At 43.9% G+C, this 27594-nt stretch overlaps 2 protein-coding genes across 3 annotated transcripts in view; one reads left to right on the top strand and one right to left on the bottom strand.

The window, feature by feature from the left end:
• Positions 1-30: 30 nt before the first annotated feature.
• KIN (Kin17 DNA and RNA binding protein) lies at positions 31-17885 on the top strand. 2 transcript variants are annotated; one of them, XM_074903521.1, is made up of 13 exons: positions 31-178; positions 3817-3911; positions 4793-4836; positions 4967-5089; positions 6038-6219; positions 7628-7676; positions 8037-8094; positions 11570-11693; positions 12181-12231; positions 12912-12980; positions 14049-14148; positions 15996-16096; positions 17541-17885. In XM_074903521.1, exons 1-13 carry the CDS (start codon positions 65-67, stop codon positions 17601-17603), a joined length of 1173 nt encoding a protein of 390 aa, XP_074759622.1. In that variant the 5' UTR covers positions 31-64; the 3' UTR covers positions 17604-17885. The 2 variants fall into 2 exon arrangements, with proteins under 2 accessions (XP_074759622.1, XP_074759623.1); XM_074903522.1 differs by having other exon boundaries at positions 11573-11693.
• Positions 17886-18016: 131 nt separating this feature from the next.
• Positions 18017-27594, bottom strand: part of ITIH2 (inter-alpha-trypsin inhibitor heavy chain 2) — a 30404-nt gene continuing 20826 nt past the window's right edge. The window contains exons 16-21 of the mRNA XM_074903520.1: positions 26347-26481; positions 23712-23825; positions 22917-23115; positions 22059-22231; positions 21184-21295; positions 18017-20741 (exon numbers count right to left, since the gene is read on the bottom strand). Of these exons, the coding sequence (XP_074759621.1) occupies positions 20594-20741; positions 21184-21295; positions 22059-22231; positions 22917-23115; positions 23712-23825; positions 26347-26481 (881 nt within the window). The 3' untranslated portion in view covers positions 18017-20593. The remainder of the gene's footprint in view (positions 20742-21183; positions 21296-22058; positions 22232-22916; positions 23116-23711; positions 23826-26346; positions 26482-27594) is intronic.

A 27594-nucleotide genomic window follows, 5' to 3' on the forward strand; every position in this document is an offset into this window, starting at 1 on the left:
GGGGCGCGGGACGTCACTTCCGGCGGGGCCGGGACGGTGGTGGCCGAGGGTCGGCGGCGCCGCCATGGGCAAGTCGGATTTCCTCAGCCCTAAGGCCATCGCCAACCGTATCAAGTCCAAAGGGCTGCAGAAGCTGCGCTGGTACTGTCAGATGTGCCAGAAGCAGTGCCGCGATGAGGTAAACTCGCCCCGGCGGTGGCCGGGCCTGTGGCGGGGGAGCGCGGCGGGCCCCGGTCCCTTCAGGGGGGGCTGGTGATCCTCCGTGAGAGGGCACGGGGGGGCTCCGACATCCCTGGTAGCGAACCTCGGTCTCCTTGAAGGGGGTGGTTCCCTTGCGGGCCTCAGATTCCCTCAGTTGGGGTTCTCGCTCCCCTTGTGGGGGCTCTGATCACCGTTTTGAGCGTCCCCAGTGCCACCGAGGGGGCTCCAAACGCCCTTGTAGGGGTCTCTAATCCTCCTGTGGGGGTTGCGATTCTCTTAGGGGATATGAGGCCTTGTAACTTTTTTGTAGTCTTCTCCAGTTCCTTTGCGAGGGGTGTGTGTGGGGGTGCCTGGCTCAGATTCCCCTAGTAAGTGTCCCCAGTCTCCCTGTGGGTGCTCTGATCCCATATGTGGGGTGCGATCCTTCTAGGGAGCATCCTGGCCTTACTTGCTGGGAGCACAGAGAGCCTTGACTCTCGAGGGAAGCACAGGAGAGGGCCATTATTCTCCATTGGGGGTCCCCAGTCCCTCTTGGGACCACAGTTGTAATCCCCCATGGGACAAGTCCTCATCCACTCTGGAGAAAGCATGTTGGCCCTGATTCATCTCTGGGGAAGTTCAATCCCCTGCAGAGTGACTGATTAACCCAGGGTGAGAGGGAGCCCAGGGTGGCCCCTAACCCCCTGGAGGGCTAATTCCCTCATACACACCTTGAAAGGGCAATGGGATTAAGAATTAAGTGGCTCACATCTGCCTTAGAGGGGAGTTGAGGGTAGCTGTGCTATCCCTTGGGGGCAGGGTGGGTGCAGCGATATGCACGTCTTGAGCACGGTGAGGTCTCTTTTCATAGAATCATAGAATAGTTTGGATTGGAAGGGACCTCTAAAGGTCATCTAGTTTAACTCCTCTGCAACGAGCAGGGACATCTTCAACTCAGTCAGGTTGCTCAGAGCTCTGTCCATCCTGACCTTGAATGTTTCCAGACATGGGGCATCTACCACCTCTCTGGGCAAACTGTGTCAGTGTTTCATCACCTTCATAAATTTTTTTTTCCTTATATCTTCCTTCCTTTAGTTTAAAACTGTTACACCTTGTCCTATTGCTACAGACCCTGATAAAAATGTCCCCATCTTTCTTATAAACCCCCTTTAAGTACCAGAAGACTGCAGTAAGGTCTCCCTGGAGCCTTCTCCAGGCTGAACAACCCCAACATTCTCAGCCTGTCCTCATGGAGAGGCACTCCAGCCCTCTGATCTGTAGGGGAATTACTGGCCAGTCAGTCTCATCTCTGTACATGGCAAGGTCATGGGGTGGATCCTCCAGGAAACTATGCTAGGGCATATGGAAAATAAGGAGGTAATTGGTGACAGCCAACATGGCTTCACTAGGGGCAAATCAAGCCTGATCAATTTGGTGGCCTTCTATGATGGGGTTACAGCACTGGTGGACAAGGGAAGAGCAACTGACATCATCCACCTGGACTGTGCAAAGTGTCTGACACTGTCCTGCATGACATCCTTGTTTTTAAATTGGAGAGACATGGATGTGATGATGGACCGCTCGGTGGATCAGGAATTGGCTGGATGGTCTCACTCAGAGTTGCGGTCAACGGCTCCATGTCCAGGTGGAGAGCAGTGACGAGTGGTGTCCTCAGGGCTTGGTGTTTGGACTGGTGCTGTTTAACATCTTTGTCAGTGACATGGACAGTGGGATCGAGTGCACCCTCGGCACATCTACCAACACCACCAAGCTGTGCGGTGCGGTGACATGCTGGAGGGAAGGGATGTGCCATCCAGAGGGACCTGGACAGGCTGGAGAGGTGGGATGGGCAAACCTCATGGAGTTCAACAAGGCCAAGTGCAAGGTCCTGCACATGGGTCAAGTCAATCCCAAGAACAAATACAGGTTGGGCAATGAGTGGATTGTGAACAGCCCTGTGGAGAAGGACTTGGGGGTACTGCAAGATGAAAAACTGACTGTGAGCCAGAAATGGGTGCTTGCAGCCCAGAAAGCCAACCATAGCCTGGACTGCATCCAGAAAAGTGTGGCCAGCAGGTCAAGGGAGGGGATTGTCCCCCTCTATTCTGCTCTCATGAGACCCTTCCTGCAGTGCTGTGTCCAGCTCTGGGGGCACCAACATCAGAAGGATGTGGGCCTGTTGGAGCGGGTCCAGAGGAGGCCATGGAGATGATCAGGGGCTGGAGCACTCCCCTGTGAGGGAGGACAGGCTGAGAGAGTTGGGGGGTTCAGCTGGAGCAGAGAAGGCTCCAGGGAGACCTTATAGCACCTTCCCGTACTTAAAGCGGCTGCAGGAAAAGATGGGGAGGGACTCTTGATCAGGGGTGTAGGGATAGGATGAGGGGTGACAGCTTTAAACTGAAAGAGGGCAGATTTAGATTAGATATAAGGAAGAAATTCTTTCCTGTGAGGGTGGTGAGGCCCTGGCACAGGTTGCCCAGAGCAGCTGTGGCTGCCCCCTCCCTGGAAGGGTTCAAGGCCAGGCTGGACGGGGCTTTGGGCAACCTGGGCTAGTGGAAGGTGGCCCTGCCCAGGGCAGGGGGTTGGGACTAGATGGTCTTTAAGGTCCCTTCCAACCCAAACCATCCTGTGATTCTGTGATTTTTGTGGTCCTCCTCTGGACCCTTTCCAACAGGTCCATGTCTTTCTTGTACTGATGACTCCTTTCTGATTCTGGCTCGGTTTCTTCCTTTCCTCTCCTGTTACGAAGAGATGCTTTTTTCTGAATCTTACCCCTCTTCCTTTCACTTGTCTCTTCACTTGGACCCAGATGCCTGTGAGATGTGAGTGTCTTCTTCCTGATTTCCACCACATCTGTGCTCTGAAAGTACCTTGGTTTGGGCTAACTGTGCTTTTATTTTTCAGTTCTCCATGAATAGCCTCTTTAACATGCCCTAAAGAAGTAAAGCATCCTGTGGATGTTTAATTGTATTGTTCTTCAGCTGTTTCTGCTCCCAGCTCCCTTTTGCTCAAGAAGCTCAAATCCTATTCTCTTCCCAGTGATTACAAGCAAAAAAACTTCACCACTTTATAAGGGGGTGGGGCTCCTGTGTACTGAAATTTGCTGTAGATTTAATCATAGTGTAATGAAAAAGAATTATTTTAGATGGAAAAAGGATACAGCCAAACGTTCTATGTCTCGATGCTTTTTGGGGAGCTCTCATGACTTCAGCCCTGTGCCAGAGGAGGCCAAACGACCGCAGTGCATAGCTTGGGTGCTCCCAGGGCACCATCCCCTCATTACACGTTTGGTGTTGGTCAGGCAGGGAGCCAGCAGATATTTCCAGCGCTCTTGCACAAGCACGTGGATAGGTCCTGGGTGGACCTGGGTGGTGCTGTGTCTATCCAGTTCCACAAGAGACAGAGGACTGCCGGAATCTCCTATCTCATAACACCTTTCACAGTTTGTCTGGAGGCTCTTGGCCTCGGGACGAGTTTTGTTTCTGGCTTGCCTGGTAGGCTATGGCTGAGCTAAGGTGTTTTCTCTGGAGCCTCCAAGAGATTTCACTTATAAAACGTTATTTTTAATACTCTTCAGCTATGTGACTGTTGCAAATTGAGACAAGGACAGATAAAGTATTTATTTTTATTTTATAGAATGGCTTCAAATGTCATTGTATGTCTGAGTCCCACCAGAGGCAATTGCTCCTGGCTTCTGAAAATCCTCAGCAATTCATGGATTACTTTTCTGAGTAAGTCTGCTATACATATTCTTACGCAGATCTTCACTCCTGTACGACCACAGCCATATAATTATTATTATTATCATCTGTAAGGCCCAGTCATGTCCCACTGAATACACTTTATTCTGGTACATTTTAGCGTCAGCTCTTTATTTAATGGCAGTTTGAAAATTTAGGCGATGTCACTTTTGAAGGCATGTAAGAGGTTTCAGAGACCCTTGATATTTAATCAAATTTGACAGTTTTATCCTGTGTCCAAGTTCTGGTTTAGGTTGCTCTGTGCTACAAAGCACATCATCGCTCTGCCCCAGCTGAGCGACTGCCACACACGCAGAGTTACAAACGGCAAAAAGAACCATTACAGAGAGATAACAAGGCAGGGGTGTGACTAAGGTCCCACAGTTTCCCCCAGTCCTTTGTCCAGCTGGCCTGCGTGACAGCTGAGTTGACTAGAGCTCTCTTCAGCACGAGTCTGAAGCGAGGCTTTATTCTCAAGCCCTTGAATTAGCAGGGAGATGAGTGATCAATCTACCACTGCTGCCCTTTGTCCTGCCCTGTGTTTTGTGTTGGTCAGCCTGGGAAGACGCCTGGTAATGAAATACCAGCAATTAGTGGAAAGTGTTTAGATTTCATTCTTTCCATTTTGTCCCTTTGAAAGGGTATTATCCTTTCGAAGATTTAACTTGTGTGTGCATGCACCATATTGTGTTTCTGTGTGCACGCATACTGCGTTTAATGCTACTTTACTGAAAAAAGGAAATGAGTGTCTATTTTGTCATGCTCAGCTCAAAACAATACTCATGTTTGTACTGCAGATATTTAATTGTTAATGACAATAGAAAATTACTTTGTTACCATTTTACTAAAATACTTTTCTTTTATCCCCTAAGGGAATTCCGAAATGATTTCTTAGAACTGCTCAGGAGGCGATTCGGTAAATATTTTACTGTTTGTTTGCTTGCTTGTTTGTTTTTGATGTCTTTTATTAGTTCTGTGCAAGAAGTTTTGGTTGCTTTCTGCTAGGTCCCGTACTTCTGTTTAATAGTAATAATTCTGTATTTCAGGAACAAAGAGAGTCCACAATAATATTGTGTACAATGAATATATTAGTCATCGAGAGCACATCCACATGAATGCCACGCAGTGGGAGACACTGACTGATTTTACTAAATGGCTGGGGAGAGAAGGTAAGTGTAGTTGCTCAGGGTTGGGAAGTTTTAAAATTATTGGGTAATTGCATTGCTGATAAGTGATCAGTAAACATTTATGTTAGTTCTCCCGTTTTCTTTCTCTTTCTTCCCTTCCTTTCCTGTATATATATTAACAGATGTCCAAACGTATTTCTGTGCTAACCATTAGGAAGTTGCTTATGAAAAATGTCAGAAGGCTGGGATAAAGGGGTCAGTCACAGACCTTTCCTTGTTTTCATCAGTTGGTCTATGTTTACTGGAGATACTGCTAAATTCTAAATCAACTTCCAACAGTTGCTATTTAAAAATTAAAACTATGATCGAACATTGCTTATGGCTACAGAGTCCTTTCCTATTTAAGGTGCCAAGAAGCAAGCAATCATTTTCATTCCTGGCCTAGTGAAAGGGTTAAAGCTTGAGATCTCTAGTTTTGTTTTCAGTGGGAGGAAGAGAGATTAAAAGGCCCTGTAGTATGACAGAAAGTTTACTTTGGCTCTGATTGCCTGTGTCCTGCAGGATACATTCATGAGGCATATAGAAGTCACTCTAGTGAGAGTTAGTAACAATAGTGTAGCACAGTAAAGTTTCCTTTAGTATGATGCTATTAGTGTGTATTGTTTATATGTGTTAGATTTCTGTTTTCTTCCTTGTTAAAACAGCGGGAAGGAAACATTTTCTTCAGTAAGGAAAGTATTATAAAACACTCCACTTTATTATGTGCTCTGGCCTATTTCCAAATAGAACTGGCTAGCTGAAGGGCAGAAACAGATACTAAAGATAATTCAAAGTCAATTTTATCAGGCCAGTAAGGGGTATATTGTTTGTGGTGAAGTATCTGCGTTGTTATAGTGAACGTTGGACTGTGAAAATGATCTCGAGATTTTCTTCGTCCCTTGCTTGCCTTTGTGAGTATTATTCTTACTTTATCTTGCATTAACTTTTTAGGTCTTTGCAAGGTTGATGAGACCCCAAAAGGCTGGTATATTCAGTATATTGATAGGGACCCAGAGACGATACGCAGGCAACAAGAACAAGAGAGGAAGAAGAAACAAGATCTTGATGATGAAGAAAAAACTGCTAAATTCATTGAACAACAAGTTAGAAGAGGTTTGGAGGGGAAAGAACTGGTGAGGAAAACTACACTGTATGTCAGCCTTCAGCTCAAAACTCCTTTTGGTTAAATCAGTGGTGAATTCGATGCTGCTGGGATCCTTGCACTGGTAGTTCCTCTGCAGTCGGTTAGAAGGTGATGAGTAAGCTTCATGCTTCAGGTTACAAACTCATCACCAGTTCTAACCAAGAAACAGTGGGCATATTTGGCTGCACTGCTGTTCTTTTCTAAGCCACAAGGAATATAGGTTTCTCCCAGATACTTCTGATAGCAGCCTTGACTAGTTTCTGTTGAAACTGCAGCTTGTTATGTTTCCTTGACTAACCGACTTGCTGATGGTCTTTACAGCTGGTGAACATCAAGATCCTCTATGGAATCACAGTTTCAAAAATAATAAATAAACCAGCAGAGGTTTCAGCTCCTTTTAGATTTGATGTGATTTTGAAATCTGGTAGAATTGTGCCCTGTGGCCCTAATGTCTGATCCTGGCCATTTCAGACTTTGATTTAGACTGTCTTCTTCCATACTTGAATCACCACATCAGTTCACTTATGGTCTGAATTTTCTGCTATACAATCATCTTAGGTTATAACCTGCTCTGGAGGAAAACTTGGAGTTACTTTGCACCTGGTTTGCTTTAGTACTAAAGGAGTAATAATTACTGCTCCTCAAGTGATTAGTGATTTAAAAATTGCTCTTGAATTTAGGGAGAATAAACAATACAGTAAACAGCATGATTTGTCTTCATATGTGGTATTTCACAACTTTTAGGGCTGCACATAACAAGTACCTTGAGCAGTGGGGAGGCTGAGATAATCAAGGGGAGATTATCAAATCCGCATAGTGAAAAGTTTTATTTTGATAGTGCTGGTGTGGTATTTGGGATCTGTTTATTTGGAGTCATTCCATGACTTTCATACATGTCGTTGCCTGGGACTGGAACCTCCCATTTGATCCTGGGTATTGATAGGTACATTTAAATGCTGTAGTAAACAATTATCTTTTTCTTAATTTAAAACTAATTGAAATTTAAATGGTCTGAGCCTGCGGTGCTAAAAATCTGGAAAGATTCCAGAATTTCCTTCTTTGGATTATCAGTCTGTCCAGAAACCAGTCTAATCATGCTGGTTTAAATAGGAAAAACTTACAGTAAGGCCACTTTCCTTTCATGCTGGAATCAAGCAAGTTTAGACGGCATCTCTGTAGAGAGTGTTAATTAGAGAGTTTTGCACAGGAGCCTGTAATGAGATAATGTTTTCAATTTATAATCTTCTTATGAATCAAGCCAGATTGAATATTACAGTTGCTTGTAATAATCTCTCAGTAGTCTGTAAAACTGAGCTAATCAATGATCACCAAAAAAATGATATCTTGGCTCAGTTTTCTGTTTAACTCTTGAAATGTGTTTTGTGTTCTGTTGGCAGGAAAAGCCAGTCTATACTGAACTGAACAGAGAAAATGAAGAAGAAAAAGGTAACCAGATTTTGATACATGTAATTTTCTAGAGCCTACTGAAGCTGATTTTGTGATTAAAATGAGATGAGTGCTGAGGCCTGCTCGGTGCTTCATAAAGTGCTATGAGATTGGTTATAAAGTGCTTTGAGATCACACTGTGAATCAGTTACAACTGGAATATAGAAATACAGAATATTCTTTCTTATGGTGTTTAAACTAATTTATTTTAAAAGCTGAACCAAAGCATAGATTACTAAACAGAGTAAATGTTTTCGAATGTATGATCTTTTCCATTTACAGATTTTTTTTAAATTGTAACATCCTTCAATGCAGTTATATTTAAAGATAGAAATAGAGTAATGTCTTTTTATTTTTTAGTTACATTTAATTTAAACAAAGGAGCAAGTACTTCAATAGCAGCATCTTCTAAAACAAGGTGAGAAAATTTAAGGGCAATCCTTACTGTTGCATAGCACTTACATGACAATGATATCTGTATGGGCAGGAAGATATAACTTGTCCTGAAATATTTGGAGTCTAATATCTCATCCTGTCATGTTATTCAGGAGGGGATACCAGGTGACTTCATGATTCCTTTTGTATTTAAAATGAATGGTGTATCTTAAACGTGTGCTGTGAGAAGCCTTCTTGAATTCACTATGGTTCATGGCAGATGCCCATAAAGTAATAGGCAGTTACAGGTTCCTCTGGGAAGATACTATTATGTGAAAGGGTGGATAAGGGATCCAGTCAAAGCATTTGAAGCGAGTGCCATCTAGTCTCAGCTGCCTTTATGAATGACTTGTTAATTTAGTTCCTAAAAGGTTTGATTGTCTTGTCTAATTGAAGGTAATACTTGCTCTGATCATCATTTAAAAAGTTAAATCTACCTGATGTAAATCTTTCTAAAGCTCATGCATTTAATTGTCATCATATAACCACGAGCAACGCAGGACAAAAGGGATCAATAGTGCAAACAATACTGACTTATAGCAGTCTGTGAAACTGTTTGATGAGCAGTACATCTTTTCATGTGAGGCAATACTGTGATTAAATGTATTGCAGGTAAAACGAAGGCTTTCCTCTCATCACAAGCTCAGCTCCTAGATAAGGTATCTGATGGGAGATATGCCAGGCAGAAAATGAGACAATAAAGTACTTCTTTGCAATAATAGATACAGATTTCAGGCTTTGAGGAAAACTTGTAAATTATCCCTAAGTGTTGAGTTGTGCTTCAGATGAGTCTGAAACTTAATTCAGACGCTCACTTGAATAGTTTCAGTGAGGAATACTTAAGGTACTTGCTAAAATTTGGCTGAATGTGAAATCATGTATCAAGTAGTACATTTTTTTTTTTGTAGCATATGAGATACTTGTCTGTAAACTCTGTAATGGTAGTGTAGCAGCAAAATTAGGAGACCCATTTCATGGTAAAGTGACTGGACTGTGGTTTATATGTCACTGGGTGATACAGGAATCACTTCAGAGTCATATACGGAAACTGCTTCCCTGTGTGAGCGTAGAGGTGTGTCCTGCAGCTGTTGGCTGTTGCTGAGGATCAGTTTTGTTCAGCCTGATGTTCAGTACCCCAGTGCAGCGTGCGGTGGGGCTTCCTGCCTTCCCACTTTCTGGGCTCAGAGCACAAGCTACAGAAACCTGGCACTTGTATTACAGGAGCAGGGTGCAGAAATAGGACCAGGAGATCGTAGGTAATGGATGGTAGAGTTTTGAGGGTGTGGGGATACTGGTGGTTGGGTACTGAGGTGGTGTTGGAGCCTTGCTGAGAAGGGCAGTGAGAGGGAAGGTGTGCCTTCCCTTGGACATCCGTGTGGCTGCTGTGAAACTGGGAGTCACCACCACTGCTGCGGGCACGGCTTCTGATGCTGGCTGACCTTCAGCAAACTGGGAGCCCTGGGCTTCTCTTCCTCAAGGTCTTGCATCCTCAAATCCCTGCTTAACTCAGTCAGTGGGCAAGTAAGATTAGAATTACTTCTAATGAAGGAATGAGCAGAATCTGCTATCAAGGTCACCGACTCCCTGTCTGTAGTACTGCAACTCTGCACACTGATCAGCCTCCACTGTACATAGTTAGGGTCTCCCCAGCCCTATAATCCCAAGGGAAGATCCTTCAGGACCTGTTTGCTCTCATGGTTAGGACCTTGTCTGTAATTTCCCAAGTAAATGTGGTCCTTGGCCAGTTTATACCAGTTGCTCTCTCGTTGGTATGGGTATTTAACATAAATAGTTCTTTTTCTCTCTGGTGTTTGCTTTCGCAGACAGTGTATTTGTAGAGAACAGTTTTAGCCTCTCAGCCTTCACTGTGCTTTACAAGCAGGGCTGCATGGTGCTCGCCTCCTCTCCCAGTTTCCCCGATCTGCTGAATATCCCTTCCTTGTCCTTGTTCCAGTTTCAGGTAATCTTGAACAGGGGAGCTGATCGAATTTGTGCATGCTGCAAATGAAACGTCACCGTGGCTTATACAAGGCACTAATGCTTGTCTGTCTTGATGCTTCCTAGGATTGCATTTGACTCTTTCATGACTGGTCCACACTGGTAGCTGTCATCTGTGATTATAGCCAGACCCCTTTCTGCTTTTGTTGTTCTTAAACAGCTCCCAGTAGATAGAAGGTAATCAGAGTAAACTTTTCCAAAGTATGTGAGCTTGCATAATGTGCTGTTGAATTTTGTGTTTTTTAAAACATGGTTTTCAAGGTAAACCAGTCCCTTCTGTTGTCCAGTTCTTTTTTGTGTCTTCCATATTGATGACACACCTGAAGAGTGTTGGTGGTCCCACTCCTTGTCCCAGGGTCCATAATGAATAAGATTTGTTTTGACACCCACCAGTCCTTTAGTAACCTTTACTAACCTTACAGCTAGATTTGTTTTGCTTCTTAAAGGTAGACAGCGCAGTTGTTATGTTTTAATTGTATGTTACCCTGTATGAGATGTTTTAAGTACTTGCTGTTTGATTTGTCACTTAATGTGCTATTTCTTCCAGAACTCTGCTATGGAGATTATCCAGACTTCCTCTGAAATACAATTTTTCTCTCAGTTTTGCTTCTACTGCCATTTCTGTATCTTCATTCCTATTACCTGTCTTTCCTTTGCTAGTGTATCCAACATCCTCACCACAGGCAGAACATGCAATTTGTTGTAAGGCTGTATTAGTATTACCTTACTGTCTGCCTCACAGCTGCCACCTTCATCTTTCAGGATGAGAGAACACCTACTTTTTTTTTTTTTTTACTGCATTCAAATGTCTTTTATAAAAACGGCTTGACTCAAGCTGTCTTTAGGCAGTTCTCACTTTACCTAGATGTTCCCTGATCCCTTAGATGTAAGTTTTTGTGCTGATTGCTCTTTTATTTCAATAACTCATGGGCTCTTTGCCTCTTTTGAATGTGATTGTGAAGATGGTGTTTCTTTTCTGGGCGTGGAGCCCTTTTCTGCAGATTCCCATGTGTTTTCTTCCTCTGATGAATAGGTTAATTATCTCTGTCTGGAAGCAGTTCTAGGTGTCTACCATGATGGAGAGTTACTCTGTCCAGTTGGCTTCTCTAAAGCCACAAGTTTGTCCTTTTGAATTTGAAAACCTTATTTGCAGACCCGCCTTTGTCTTCTCCATTGAACTCAAGTCCCTGATCAACTCTTTGCTTTTGTACTGGTGAACTGGTCGTTAGGTTGTTTTTATTCTGCAACCATCAGTGGACATGGAGTTTACACCTCAAGGAGATCAGTTCTAGCTGCCAAATGCAGTCCTAGAGAAGGAGGTGTGCAGGGTCTGGAAGGTGACTTGCACAACTGAAATTAAATAGGTCAGCAGGTGTTTTTGCACAGCCAGTTCTTCAGATGCGTCTTGGTAGAGAAAACAGTGTAAGGTCTGCTGTGAAAACACCATCTTACTCTTCCAGCAGTGTCCTTGGACCGAATGCACTGAAGATGGTGGAAGGGTCAGTTAAAAGAAAAGAATCAGCTCATAGCTCTGGTCAGTCCAAAGAGAAAAAGAAGAAGTCTGCACTGGATGAGATTATGGAGGTAATAATCATGCAGGATCTGTGTCTTTGTAACCCCATGCCTATGGCGATGTCCGCTTCACCGGGGTGTCTCTATGAAGTGATCTCAGACCTTCAGTTCATGCGGAATTCAGACTTTCATATCTTATCAGGCAAAATTATTTCAATTCCCCTTAAAAACTGGTTTCTGCTGCTCATCTGTGCCTATTCCCCAGACAACTGAGATGTTGGAGGTAAAGAAATACAGATTTTAAGAGAGGAGAAAATATCTAGAAACACTTGACAAAAACCAGATATAAATCTCCATCATTTTATCATGGATTGCTGGATCTCATGAGATTGATTTTTATGCAGCAAGCGCAGACTGACTTACCCTTAGTTGTGGGGTTTTTTGGGATTTTATTCCCAACTTGATGTGGGCCTGGAGAATTGCTTCAGCTTTTCAAAGACGTGGGAAAGCTGCAGTAAAAAGTGGAAGTTAATGGTCATTATTTGTTGTTGTTCTGTAGCTTGAAGAGGAGAAGAAAAGAACATCTCGAAGAGACTACTGGTTGCAGCCTGTAAGTGTCTTAAAAATTATTATACCAAACAAAACCAATTCTGCATCTCTAAAGCTGCTATTGATTTGTGTAAAGATCCAAAAGCAGATTCCAAAGTAAATTCACTCTTATTTTCCAAACTGCCAAGTGTGAAATACTGCAGTATCTGTGAGGAATCACTCTTCTGGTTGAGCACGGTCTGCAGTCTGAAGCATGGTATGTCTGATCTGAGATGGGGTGGGATTCTTTAACTGAAGAGTTGGTACTGTGAGTCTCTACAGATCATGTTTAAATCATGATATTGCTTACAGCCTCTTCTTTCTGCATAGTAGTTGACTCGCACAGAGGTGTAGAAGTCATCATCAGCCTTTGAGCTGAGAGACCTCATCTCTGCTTCTACTTTTTGACTGGACTTCTAGATGAAGGAGTGCTGCCCTTGACCCATTGTGGGCTGGCCATTATATCCTGAATTCCAGTTTAACTGTATTTATAAAACAGTCTTGAGAAATGCTACTTCGAGGCAATAATTTGAGGATGGAGACGAATTCCTAAAAGCTGAGTTTTTACTATTGTTGCTTTCTGTGCTGTGTTGTACAGTGGTTGGAGTCGGAGTGACCTGAATGTGCAATTAGTTTAGGTTGTGTAGTTGTTTGTATATTTTAGCTTTTTTTTTTTTTTTCCCCTCCTTTCAAATCTTCCAGGAAATCATTGTGAAAATTGTAACAAAAAAGCTTGGAGAGAAATACCACAAGAAGAAGGCAGTTGTTAAGGTAAAGTGTGAAAATGGAAGCACATGACATTGGGTAGACTTTTCTGGTATCAGATGACTTCTGAAATTTTGTTTCATTGTGCAAGTTGTTCAGTCTTAAATCAACGCTGACAGGGGCTGAAATGTCCCCTTGGCCGTACTGGGACTTGATCTGGACAAGAGGTGAACCTCTGAATTGGTTTAATGTCATTTATTCAGTGATCCTTCTTTAAGCACTCTTTCATCCTGCATATTTTGTCCCTATTAACACATCCATCTTAGAGAATAGTCGCTTTGTCACTGTGGTATGACCAGGAGCAGTGCAATTGCATTTTAATCTCAGACTAGTCAGTTTTGCACTGATGCTTAAGCAGCAGCCTGCCTTTGAACGAGATCCCATTTGCATACAAAAATCTTCAGGCTGTAAGCCTTGCTCTGTTGTTTGGAAGTGCTTTCTTTTAGCCACTGCCAGTGAAAAGATGTTGTACTACATAGTCCAAGGCTCAACAGTCTCTGGCAAAAGTGCCAAAGACGACACCCAGGTGCATTTTGAATGATCAGCCAGAGTGTATAGAGGTGAAAATGACAGCTTTTTTTGATGGAGAGTTTATGAGTCGCAGCGCTGTCTTCCGCTGAGCTGTGAATGTGAGAGGTTGACACGGTTTGTGCTAGGCACAGAGGTGATCGGTGATGTTTCTCCTCATTGAGGGGTAGTATCCCAATTGTTACTGTGTGGCTTCCAGCCAGCTTAGCCTCATGTGGGGGAAAGAAGCCTCTAATTTACTCTCTGTCTTTGAGAGAATAGCTAAGATACCTGACCCGAAGGCTGACAAAACCTTCAGATGAGGCTGACAAAAATAGCGGTCAGTTAGACCAGTTACTGATGTTCAAGGGGAGCCCTTTTAACTTCAGAGTGGGGCCGGTCAGCACCTCGTGAAAGCTGGATGCCTTTAGGACAGTTCAAAAGTTCTTGATGCTTTTGAAAATGTAGAAGTGCAGACTCGTGGTCCCCGAGTTTGTTGATTTTGAAATATAAATTTAGAGAAAATGTTTTTTTACTTTTCTGATTGGCCTCTGCCTTTCACAACAGGAAGTGATTGACAAATACACAGCAGTTGTGAAGATGATTGACTCTGGAGACAAACTGAAGCTTGATCAGACACATCTGGAAACTGTAATACCCGCACCAGGTATAGCTGTTCTGTTCATTTTTCATCTTAGCTGTCACTGCAAAACTTAACATTTCAGTTCTTTTAAACAATCATTCATCCCCTTGAAAGTACCAGAACCAGAGCCATCTTGCTCTTGGGACAACATTTCATAAGCTACTCTGATCATTTACCAAATATCCTCTGGTTACTTTCTAGGGAATTGCTACATTGCTTCTGCTTTGAGTCCTCACAGTCCCTTCTCATAAGAATTAGATTGTTTTCTGAGAAGACAGAAGTGCTTTAGGAATCAGTTGATTTGATGAGATGAAAGCACTTTCAGCTGCCAGGAAACATCTCTGGGAGCCCTACGGAGCTCTTAGTCATGTTTATCCTGTATCTTCCCTCTAAAGTAATGCCTCAAATAACTGTGGGCCCTTGGCAAAGCTTACCTCATCTTCTGTTTGGTTCGCTGGCATTTCTTTGGCTGGTACATGCTAACGTCTGTGTGTAACATCTGATCCATATTTCAGGGAATGGTCAGGGTAGCAGTGAGCAGAACAATGTCAGCGTAGGGGGAAACAGGGTGTAGGATTTCAGGATTCACAGATTCTTCACCAGACCTGCTGCATTCTGCATTTCTGCAGCTGGTGACGAGCTCATTGATGGTGTCTGCGAGAGCTCCTTAACATAATGGCACTTGCAGGTGAGCTCTGCCCACCCTTGCACCGGGATGGATGTCCGAAGGGACTGCCTGTGTGAGACAAGGCAAAAAGGAGTTGCACTGAGCCATTAGTACAGGGAATGGGACGTGGGAGAAACAGCTTTGGCATCTTCCTCTCAAACCTTGTCAGGCTGGAAAGGTGGGCCTGTGCAAACCTCATGAAGTTCAACGATACCAAGTGCAAGCTCCTGCACGTGGGTCGGGGCCATCCCAAACACAAATCCAGGCTGGGCGATGAGTGGATTGAGAGCAGCCCCAAGAAGGACTTGGGGATATTAGTGGATGGAAAACTGACTGTGAGCCAGCGCTGTGCGCTCGCAGCCCAGAAAGCCAACCCTGTCCTGGGCTGCATCAAGAGAAGTGTGGCCAGCAGGGCGAGGTGGGTGATTCTCCCCCTCTGTTCCACTCTTGTGAGACCCTACCTGGATTATTGCACTCAGCTCTGGGGCATCAACAGCAGAAGGACACGGACCTGCTGGAGTGGGTCCGGAGGAGGCCACGAAGATGCTCGGGGGGGCTGGAGCACCCCCCTGTGAGGACAGGCTGAGAGAGTTGGGGGTGTTCAGCTGGAGGAGAGAAGGCTCTGGAGAGACCTTAGAGCAGCCTCCCAGGACTTAAAGGGGCTACAGGAAAGATGAGGAGGGGCTTTTCACACAGGCTTGTAGTAATAGGATGAGGGATAATGATTTTAAACTGAAAAAGAGTAGATTTAGATTAGATAGCTATAAGGAAGAAATTGTTCCCTGTGAGGGGGGTGAGGCCCTGGCACAGGCTGCCCAGAGAAGCTGTGGCTGCCCCCTCCCTGGCAGGGTTCAAGGCCAGGTTGGACGGGGCTTTGGGCAACCTGGGCTGGTGGAAGGTGGCCCTGCCCAGGGCAGGGGGCTTGGACTAGATGGTCTTTGATGTCCCTTCTGACCCAAAACATCCTGTGGCTCAGTGATTCTTTCCCTGATGTAGTTTCAGTAGTTTGTGCCCATAGTATCAGCGTAGCCTGGAGCAGTGGTTCAGGTTGCTTTGGAAATGGGCAGGCTGTAGGGCAGAGCTGGGCGCTGCTTGCTGGAGCTGCTGGGAGAGACCTGTCCTTCAGCTGTCAGTGGAGAACACATCTCCATCAAAAGAAGTTGGAAGCCCTGTTGTATAACCGTTTTCTCATTTCTCATTTCAGGCAAGAAAGTGATGGTGTTAAATGGTGGTTACAGGGGGAATGAAGGCATCTTGGAATCTATCAATGAAAAGAGGTTTTCAGCGACAATAATCATCGACTCTGTAAGTATCAAACACTGCAGGATCTTGTTTGTGTAGCACACTTCTCATCTATGTTGGAGAGCTTTCACAAAGACAGATGGTATCATTAATCCTGTCTTACAGGTGGGATTTACGGTGTGCAAAATGCTGTGGTCACCCCCTGCCTCTTTCCAACCAGTAGGGAAACAGCCACATATTCCCCATTGCAGACTAACACTCTGCTGTTTGCCTTTAAAAAGATGCCAGGATGCTGAATTTAGCAAGTTTTGAACTTGAAAGAGACTTGCAAAATATTTTGTGTGTTTATTTTGAATGTGGCTGTTGTACTGTTTTGTGGGAAGGTAAAAAATGTGAAATATGCAAGGAGGTGAATTTTCTCCTGCCTTTTCCAGACTTGAACGTGAGGCTTTATGTGCTTATCTGTTGTTTTGTTCATGGTTAACAATTATGGTTCTTTGTTCTTTTTGTTTTTAACATACCACCTTTCTCTGGGCTAAAATTAGGCCGTGTTGTCATGTCTGGTTGTGTGGCTACTTCTTTATCCTCCTCTGCAAAACCAATCTTTAAACTCGTTGGTACAGCAGAGAGAATATTGGCTCAAAGTCAGATTTCTTAAACACAGCTTGCAGGAGAGAGACCCCATCAGGATCCCATTCACAGAAGGGCTGTAGAAGCTCAGTCCTTACTGGATTCTGGAGAATTTGCTTGAGGAGACTGTGCAGATGTCCTAACCACAGAAGGAGCTTTGGTTGGAGCTAAGGACTGTGATAATGCTGGCCTTGAAAAGCAAGGGTAGTTTTTCTCTAGTTCTGATGCTTGTAGTGTTAGGATTTCCCCTTCCTGCATGAACTATGAGTCTATAAATTAAAAATGGATTAAACTACTCCCGGAAACCATAGAAGACTGTGAGAATTTTCTTTCTGATTGTAGTGTGACCAGGATTTTTATATCTAAGAAGTTTGTATTAAAAATTAAATCTTTTACTACTTCTAAGTTCACAGTGAATTAATTCAAAACAGCTGCTTATGTTTGCCCCAAAATTCCAAGGACTTTAACTAACACAAAAGCGTCCTGAAAGTGAAAAAGATTTCTGGGACAGTGTTGACCCTGTCACATTCTTTGGTCAAGCTGAAAATAACAAAGCAGAAAACATTGTGTCATAAGCAAATCCCAAACCTGCAATTTTTTTGGATGCGTTGTGCCATGCATCCCCTCTACAGCCTCCTGTGTGCACTGATATGTGGCTTTTGGACACAGCACTTAAACACAAAGTAGTTGTCTGTGCAGCACTGAGTAAAAATGCCACTGCCTGTGATTTCCAGTGCTATTGGCTTTGGTTGTGCTTCTTGAAAAATGTCTAAATGTGGTGAGGTTTTATACAGCCCCTTTACTATCTTACATTAAGCTCCCTATTGGGAATTCAGCAAACATAGTTTATATTTTGATCTTATTTCTTCTACTCCAGGGACCTTTAAAAGGACGACGAGTTGAAGATATCCAGTACGAAGACATTTCCAAACTCGCCTGAGGCGCTAATTGTGGATCAGAGAAGAGTTTGGTTCCCAAAAACCTCTTTCTGGCATCTTGCAGGCAGACACAAGACTCTACCATGTCAGGGTTTTAATTGTGTGTGTGTATGTATTTATAATGTATATAGAAATCAACCACAAGCAAGCTGGATTTATTTAAAAATCGCTATACAGAACGTGTTTGTGGAAATCTTATCATTGGAAATATTTCATCTGATTCTATATCAAAGTTATAATATTTGGTTCAATTTTCTTTTGTAAAATATAGCAGATAGCTGCAAGCTGGAGTATTTTATTTACTGAAGTATGTTAGCAGCTCTGTAAGAGATGGAATTACCTACCAATAGCCGCTTGAGGCAGGCAGCGTGTGTGTCAGTGCCAGTGGAGCCTAAACAACACTTCTCCATCTGCAGCCAAAACTGAGTGCTGGCTGCAGGAACAAGGGGATGGGATTAAGAGAATAGCAGGAAGGTAACTGTGCTGCAAGGGATTATTTTCCTGGTTGTTGTTAGAGTGGGCTGGTTTATTACATGCTGTCACTAACTCGTTGGTGGTTAGCACATCGGAGATTCTGGAATCCAAGTCATCACTCCTCCATCATCTTGTTCGTCAGAATTCCTAATAATGCTAATATGCAATTTATCTTCAGATGGGTGTTACTCGTGGGGTTTCTGAGGTGCCAGCCAGTGTGTGTGCAGATACAAATTGGTGATCACAGTTTTGGTTTTCCAGAGCCTTTTCCTTTGTTCATGCTTCCATTGTTGCTCTGCTACACGAGCAACCTTCCTCGTGCTGAATTACGTAACATTATTTTTTTATTTTTTAAAAAATGTCACATTTTGTACAACGTTTAATTTCTGAGGCAGTTCAGGAATAAACATAAACCTTTCTTAGGTCAGTGTATTTCTTACCAGCCCTTTTAAACGCGTGAGGTGTCTGTTGGTTACATCTACCGCGGAGCACAGCGAGGTGCCCAGCTGGTGCACTGCCTTAGTTGTGTAAAAAAAATTTAAAAAAAAAGCCAAGTTGTCCCAGGCAAAACACAAACCATCAGTTGATGGTCCAGTCTGCACCGGGCTAGGCTGTGTGTCTGTGGGAGAAAACCAATCTGTCCCACATCCTTCAGAGGAGATCTCAGCATGGGCGTTTAAAAGTTTAACAGTTCCAGTCACAGTTCCTTGTCCCTTTCCTTGGCACAGAGGTTCACTGTCTCGTTGATTTGTGGTTTCTAGGGGACCCCTGCAGGAAAACGGAAAGACTGCAGAGCCATAGTGAAACAGCTGCTGCCTGGAGTAGCCTGAAATAACCTCACACAGGACATCAAATGGCTTCCCAGGGATCCCGGACATGAACGCAAGGCAGAGTCAAGCAGTAATGCGGAATCTAAAGAGTGGAGAAATGGGAGGAAGGGAACTGGAGGCAGAGGACACGCTGGTCTGTAAGTTCAGGCTCAGTGCAGCGTGGATTGTGTAAGCAGCTCTGCCCTTTCTCAAAGAATGGGTACAGATGAGAAGAGCTATGTAGGAGAGTAGTGAGGATAAGTGAACAGACAGCTTCTGTATCACTGAAAATAATTACACCTAATGTTCTGGAATGAAAATAATATATATTATATTGAATTATTATTAATAGCATATATTGATATTAATTATATATAATATAAAAATATCTAGAGAGTAAATATAATAGACAAGTTACAAATGGTGTGGAGAAGACCAGAGAATGATTATTAACTGCTTGTAGTCACATACAAGCAAGGAAACAGACAGTGGAATTACTGATTTGAGGATTTAAAACCACACTCAACAGGTTTTTCCTCCCCCCAAACAGAGCCTGGTTAAACTAGGGAACTCCCTGCTGCAGGATGCTGTAGGGGGCAAAGCTAATAAATGAGTTCAAAGCAGCAATAAATGGTTTGTAGGGAAGTTGCTTATGCTTTGAGAGTTACTTTGAAGAGACACTTAAAACGTATTGATCCTCACTCCTGACAACCACGGCTGCAAGAAAGATCATCTACCAGCCTTTAGTTCATAAGTGAAGGAAACTGAACTTCAGAAGGGCAAGTAGGTTACTTGAGTCACCTTTCTAGGTTAGGGTGGCTGAGAAGAATCTGGCCAACAGTTTTTTCCTAAGGTTGCTGGAAAGCAGAGTTTTAAATCTGGCTCTAAGTACATGGATGTATATATTAGTTTCACTCCTGATCTCACTCATTGCTGAGTACTCCGGAAGAGCAAGGCATCTTTTGGGAGCTAATCCCACTGGAAGGGAAGCTTTTAGTATTGATGGTGATTCCTTTATAGTCTGTTTTCTGCTTTCCCAGATTTGTATCTGTGTGTGAACTCCACTGTGATGCTGAAATTTTCACAAAAAAATAGGCTGGAGGTTGTCTTAAGACTCATGTAATTAATTTTCCTGCTGTATGACAGCATCACTTATTTCAAGAACACTCCTTGTCACTGGTTAACCCATCCTTAAAGACTGGAGACTCCTCATGATACCCACTGCAGAGCCCGTGTTCATTTTTCTGTTAAATTTCTCTCGTATCTAATGCATATCCTCCTTTTTGTTCAGTCCAGCAGTGCATGATTTAGATTTTCCCAGAAGTCTGAAAAAGCGAAGGTGTAAGTACTAAATCTGGTCGTGTGCTTCAGCCATACTGCAGGAGCCACCATGCTGCTACAAGTCTGTGAAATGTGTATTACAAAACCAGCTGACATTTTTAATGGGGTTTAATATCCACTAAATCAGACGTGGCAAGAGCAAGATACCTACTACAACCCAGCAGGTCACTTTATTACAGATTTCATTTTTTAACGGAAAAGGGAGTTAGTTACATGGCTTTGAAACACTGATCATTTATAAAGCAAATGGTGGTGAAGTTGCCTTCAGTTGATCGGGCTAGGCTGACAGCTGCTGTTCAGAAGAGTTGTTTGGGCGTGAAGGAGCAGATAAGAATTTTTTGTAACAAACTGGTTTTGTGTTGGAGCATTCAGGGTTTCTTCAGAAAGCTGTACAGGTGGGGGACGAGGTAATCCTTGTAGTGGCCATCTATGAAACCCTTCCCGCTGTTGTGCACAAACCAGCACTGCACGTCAGTCCCGAGCACGCGCTCCGTCCTGTAGTCCTTCTGCAGTCCCCTGTGAGGGAGAGGCCACCCGAAATGAAACTCACCCCAGGACACGGAGACAAGAAGACACTCATCGTCCTGCTCGTTCACGGCGCTGCTCTGCCGCAGTGGTGAGACAGGTGTCTTCCACCAGCAGGAGGTGGAAACAGCCACCAAACGCAATTAATTTTACAGTTCTAGACCTCGGGGGCCCTTTGGTGGGGGTCCCAGGCAGTTTGACGTGGCCTGTCCAAGGTCAGATGCTGGGCAGCAGTACAGCCAGAACTGTTCATGCACAAATCTGAAAGAACCCAACTTGTCCCAAGTGTTTTGCCAACTGCTAAAACCACGTTATTAGCAGAGAGAAAACAGTTGTTTTTTTTTTTCCCCAAGATCCAATCAGCCTGCAGTCATTGATGTGATTAAAAAGAAGTCAGATTTAGAAAGAGAGCAGTAAAGCGCTTTATTCCTACCTGGTAACAGTGAGCTTGTTGCCTTTCACTTCCATGGTGGCTTGTGGTTTCCCTGGAGCTTGCCCAGGTCTTTGGTGGTGGATATACACTTCTGGTTCAGACGCAAACTGACCTGATCAAAGAGAGGTTTAAAACTCTTTGCATGTCCTAACCTTTGAGGCTCTCGTGTAAGCTGCTGCTTCTGGGCACTTTTGGAAAATCAAACTAGCTGCAGCTGGCAAACCACTCCTACGTGGATCACAGGGCACCGTGTCTCCAGCGCTATCAGATCACCCACGCTGGGAGAGTGAAAAGCTCTGCTTTTGAGCCAGCAAACTTATTCTAAGAACGAAGACTGGAGCTGCAAAGAGTATTTTGGAAAACAACCTCTGCTGCTCAGGATTCCCACATCTTAAAAGGAGCCTTGGGTGGGTCCAGGGCTTGGAGGGCTGATTTTCCATATGAACGGAGCGCTTGGTTTTGTTTTATACCATTGCCAGAAAAAGGGCTGTCGTTCAGGGGAGGGCTGAATTACAAACATTTGCACAGAAGTCTTCTCAGAAAGAAGGTTTGAGGGGGTTGTTTCCATTTTTTTACTTTCAACTCACAGCAGATTAGCCAGGCCGGGAAAGCCCCAATCACAGTGTCGCCAGGACTAGTCAGGTCTGTTTTGAAAACACCCTCCACAGCTGGGATGAGGAACAATCTCCTCGAGCCTGATGTCCTACAATCTCCTTGGGGCTTGCAGGACATTAGAGGAATCTCCCTCATTTTCTCTTAGAGCAATTTTCACACCTTCCCCATCAGGACACTGACACCAACTGATTCACTTAGAGATCTAGCAAAACCCCTTTGTGGTTCCTCACCATCCCCACTGACCGACCCTCAGCCCTTACCTATCAGCCCATGGGCTTCAGGAGAGAACTGGTTTTCAGGGGGAATGTAGATTCCCAGGAAGTCAACGTTAACTGGGTGATTCTTCCACACACGGTGCAGCAAAACCATGAAGGACATCTCCTCACCCACGGTGATAGTAACGTTGCTTTCTTTCTTCACAGATACGAGAAGCCTAGCAGAGATGAACCAAGGGAAGGGCTCAGTTCAGCTGCTCACACATAAGCTTTCTGGCCCCTTGAGATGCTTTTGGGCATCCAGAACACCCACGGGGGCCTGGCAGATATGACTGAGGATCCAACAGAAACCTACAGCCTTGGGAGTGGCACACAGAGCTCTGGCAGGACAGTGCCTGACAGGACAGACACTTCATGCTCATGTTCAAGTACCAAATCTTGCCTTACAAATTTAAGCTCTTGCTACAATGAATGGAGATGTTGGAAGGGATCCTACTGCTTAAATCACATTGTCTAGTGCTGTAGGGTGTCCAGCACAGCTGCTAGATGTTAATTTGCAGGTGAAGGTCTCCTGGATGTTGTGAGTCGTGTCTCCCATCCTGTCAGGAACCCTGAAGGCCCCTCATATACATTAGGTGCTTGTGTTTAGGCAACTGAATCCTGGTATTGGCTAACGCTGTCAGCAGTAAGGAGAGGAATTCAGCTCTTTCTACTTGTGTCTGGCAAACTAAATTGCTCTCTTGTCCCTGCTGCCTAATTCCATTAACTACAACGTGAGTAGCTAAGATTCATGTGCCCACATGTAGGCACCCCGTGACAGAGATCCCACCCGTAGCTGGGTCAGCCCAATGCTGGGTCACAAACGGTTTCCGCAGGGCAGACAACAAATGCTCAGCAACTTACTGTTTCCGAATGATGTGCCCCGTGTCAGACCAGGTCAGTGTGATGCCATAAGATCCATCTTTCAGCGTTATTGTTTCTGTGGTGATCTCCACTTTCAGGCCTTTGTTTTTGAAATAAAACCCAATTTTGCCAAAGTATGTGTTGAGTTTCTTATTCTCTGTTTTCTTGGCCCCAACAAGCTGCCCGTTGACCACAACTCCTGTTAAAAGCAGAGAAGCAGATGTTAACCTAAATCTTGGAGCACCACCTAGAGACTTGGAGTTCTGACTGCAGCAGAAGTACCATGGGATCAGCAGAAACGTGTGGCCATCTTCACAGTGAAAAAGTTTTTCCTGATAGCTCACTCCTACGCTGAATTTCACCTGTTGCAACTCGTTTCTGTTGCCTCTTGTCCTTTACCTGTGCATTTTGGAGACGTGTCAGTCTCCATCTTTACCTTCTGATTAAGTGGTTGCAGACAGCAACAAGATTCACTGGGGGTCTTTTTTCTTAAGATTGACCAAGCCCAGCTGTCTCAGCCTCACCCACTATGTTCTGTGCTCCAGCACCACAATCATCTTGGTGGCCACCAATGAATTTGATCCCGTTTGTCACTATCTTGCTTGTACTGGCAAGCCTCAAACTGGGCAAGTACTCCAGATGTCGAGGGAAATAACCACTTCCCTCAACTTGCTGGCCACACTCCTGTTTAGCACACAGTCCTCCCTCTAGGCATTTCCCCTGATCCTCTGAACATCTTCCAGACCTGAGAGAAGAAAAGTGTTCTGTAAAGTAAACCATGTTTTATTCCCTTACCAGTACCAGGATCAGAAACCAAGTTTAGGATCTTTCCAGGATCTGAATTGATATTGAAGCAGATGTTCATTTGGCTCTTGGGCAGGTATATGATGAAATGTGGGTCATTGTCAACTGAAATATAGAAAAGAAACAGATGTGAGAAGCAGGCCAGTTCCTGCCCTAGAGGTTAGGGAAACAAAGACTGAGACACATTCCTTGGATGATTTTGAAGCACTTTTTTGGGACTTCTCAAAGTAGTATGACAGCCCTTACCACCCCTGCAGTAGCTAAGGAAGTTCTCAGATGCTCCTCACAACAGCCCCCCAGATACTTTCTCCTCATATACTTGCCCTGTTTAAGGAAAGGACATGACATTATTGGCTTGAGGAGCACTGCCAAGTGCAGTGAACTACTGCTGTAACTGGTCAGCTGCACACGAGGCTGCCATAGGCTCAACCTGGAGTTCCAGAAGCCAAGCTTCATTTCTTCATGATGGAAGCCAGCCTTCCAGTGAGAGCAAGGATACCAGACAGACAGAGACACATCTTCTGAGGCCTAGATCCAAGAAAGAGCCTAAAGCATGGAAAGCAGGACTTGTATGACACCTCTGTTCAAAACTGCTATCTGCCCCCCATGCTCAGTTGTTACCTATTTCTAGAAGTGACATGCTCCCAGGACATCACTCTCTCAAACTAAGAAGGTCTCAGACACATTACAAGTCCATACCACTGCACTGATGTTGGGTAAAGATACATCCTGCCTACCAACTCCTCTGAGGAATACAGTCCAGGACTTGTTCTCACAGTATGTTTAACACCCGGGTGGTATTGGGCCCCTCTAAAAGTTTTTTTAAATTGGCCTTAAAGGAGACAAACACCTGCACTAGTCACTGAACGCAGCTGCCTCTCCTCTCATCTTGGAGTTCAAAGCAATGCCCAGCTCTGACGGTTTGGTGGTGGTTGGCATCTCCCTGTCACCATTCAGAGACAAGCCTGTACTTAGTATTACCAATGGGGATAGCCAGGCCAGCTTCCACTCCTTCACTGGTGTTCTTCAGCTTTTCACAGAATCACAGGATGGTTTGGGTTGGAAAGGACCTTAATGACCATCCAGTTCCAAACCCCCTGCCCTGGGCAGGGCCACCTTCCACTAGCCCAGGTTGCCCAAAGCCCCGTCCAACCTGGCCTTGAACCCTGCCAGGGAGGGGGCAGCCACAGCTTCTCTGGGAAACTTGTGCCAGTGTCTCACCACCCTCACAGTAAAGAATTTCTTCCTTATATCTAATATAAATCTGCCCTCTTTCAGTTTAAATCATTACCCCTTGTTCTATCCCTACACTCCCTGAACAAGAGTCCCTCCCCACCTTTCCTGTAGCTCCTTTAAGTCCTGGGAGGCCACTCTAAGGTGTCCCTAGAGCCTTCTCTTTTCCAGGCTTAACACCCTCAACTCTTTCAGCTTTAACTCTTCTTGTGTACTAGACAAATCCTAGAGCCTTGACCAGGAATGTCTTCAGAGGAAACAATGGGGTAAGTACCCTTTAAGGGGTGAAGGAGCTTTTGAATGTCTTGAATCTTTGAATATATTAAGAGTCTTGAATATCAATTATTTTTTCCTTTTTCTCACCAACTGCTTGATCCTTCTCAACTTGATGTCAAAGCCTGTTCTGATCAACATCTTGAGGAACAAAAAGAATTTCCAGTGCAAAATACATGTCTAAGTTGGACAGGTAACTTTGCCTTGCTCACCTTCTTTTCAAAGCAGTTTCTTCACTATCCAAAGTCTTAGATTAAGCCTTGAGCTACGCGAGAAGGAGTTTCATAGCTCTTTGTTTGATAGGTACATAAATACACACATCTGCACACAGGCACACTCGCAGAGTTATTGTAGTTAAACTGCTTTTATAGGTGATGGTTCTCAGAGCTGGTTTGTTTAAGTAGGCACTAAACCGTGGCAAAGGCCCAAGCATTAACAGGATCCATCAGTCATCAGTGCATTCAGAGATTTTTATCTACCACAGAACATTCATCTGTCATTTACAATGGCAGTAACTTTACATTAGCTTTGTTACCGCAGAGGAGCTGAATATAAGCCCAGTGAGCAACTTCAGCCTCAGGGAAGCACACAGCAGAAGATGAGTTGCTGGGATCCTGTTAGGATCTAAACTAGTCTAATGCTTGTAATTTAGAGGTTATTTTTACAGGGTCATCTATTCAAAGTCAAAAGGACTTGGTATTTCACAAAGAAAACCTTAATCCTTGGGCACTAGGTGGATTGCAAAGATTTGCCTAAAGTGGTTGTGATTTGGGATGCACATGATTGTGCCCTGCTCAGACCCTCAGTGGGGGCTGTATCAAGGACCTTTCACACTGATGTCCTCTGCAACAGCAGTGAAGTAGCTTCATCAGCAAGCCATAGCAGTTGATTTATTCTCTTGCAGACTAGCCCCTAAATGAAGATACAGTGTTTACAACTCAGAAAACTCAACCAGAAAAATTAGGACAACTGATGGACTCCTCCATCATTATTGGCTTAGCATCTTTTCACAGAAGCTGAAATACCCAAAGTGCCCAGTAATGTTGTTTATGTTGCCTTTGTTTATGAGGTGATGATTGTTGTCTGGTGTTTCTTTGCAGATAAATACTGTATCTTTTACCTCTGTTTATGCTCAGAGAGGACACAGGAGGACTCCTTTGCTCAGGCATGAAGCTGACTGGTACAGCTGTGACATTGGCCCAGGCTGGAATACCTTTGTTGTTATTAGGTGCATTTGGAGTTAATCCTAGAGTACCTGTTAAAAGAATCATAATTAGGTTTTTGCTAGTGCTGACATATTTAATAGTGTAATTTTTAAAATAATGCAGTAGATTAGAGCCTGATGTTGTTATATCAATATAAAGCAACGCCGTTTACAACAGATTAGTATAATGAAGTTAGGATGGATTTACTCTGGTGTCTCCACCAGAGGAATATGATTTACCAGGGCAGTTGAGCTAACCATAAGCTATTGGTGAAAAATGAACCCTGACTTTCAGTTCTTACTCAGGTGAACAGGTTCCACTAGCAAAGAGCCCAACGCAAGGGCTTAAGTGTTTTTTCCAAATAAAAAGCTGAATTTTAAAAAATTTAACATGTGGTAAAATCTTTGCTGGCTTGGATCCAGAGTTTGAGGTGCCTGAGAAAAAGTAAAAGTTTCTGCACACCTTAGGATGACCCACATGAATAAAGATTGCAAATAAGTGCAAGCATTTAATATAACACCCTTTAACACGTCCCCTTCTGCTAAAGGTCTCTGCCTTTGCCATGATGGAGGTGGGAGAAAGTAACATGTCCTCTCTCTCCCACTTAGTTCATAAAGCAATATGATCTTAAATGATCTGTGAAATTTGGTTTGTTTAATATGTTGGACTGAAGATGACAAGAGCTGAAGCAGGACATGGCATATGTGAAGTCAATTGGAGGTAAGAAAGGAACTAGAAACTGGACAGAGTTCCGAGTTTCTGGGTCCTATTAATTTCACAAACTATTATGCGTGAAGAAGATCTCCCATGCACTGTCTGGTTTTGCAATAAGTCTGCCATGATAAAAGAACAATTAGTCAATCCTTTGAAAAGTGAGTGATTTCAGTGGAAGACACAGTCTCTGTCTACAAAGACAGACCATGCAGTTCTGAAAAGAGTTGTGTAAGGACAGAGAGAAAAATCTATTTCAGATTACCCATTCTGTGCCTTGTATATGCAAACTTTTTAGACGTATTGCACGATCCTAAGCACAGATTTACTTTGATATTATTTTTACAAGCTCTGTCCTCTGCTAGGCTTCAAGAGTCATGTCCCACTCCCCCTGAAATCTACAGATGCCTCAACCCTGATTTCAATGCTAAGTTTTGACTATTCCATCAAAA

The sequence above is a fragment of the Athene noctua genome, chromosome 3, assembly GCF_965140245.1.
Source record: "Athene noctua chromosome 3, bAthNoc1.hap1.1, whole genome shotgun sequence".
Lineage (NCBI taxonomy): Eukaryota > Metazoa > Chordata > Aves > Strigiformes > Strigidae > Athene > Athene noctua.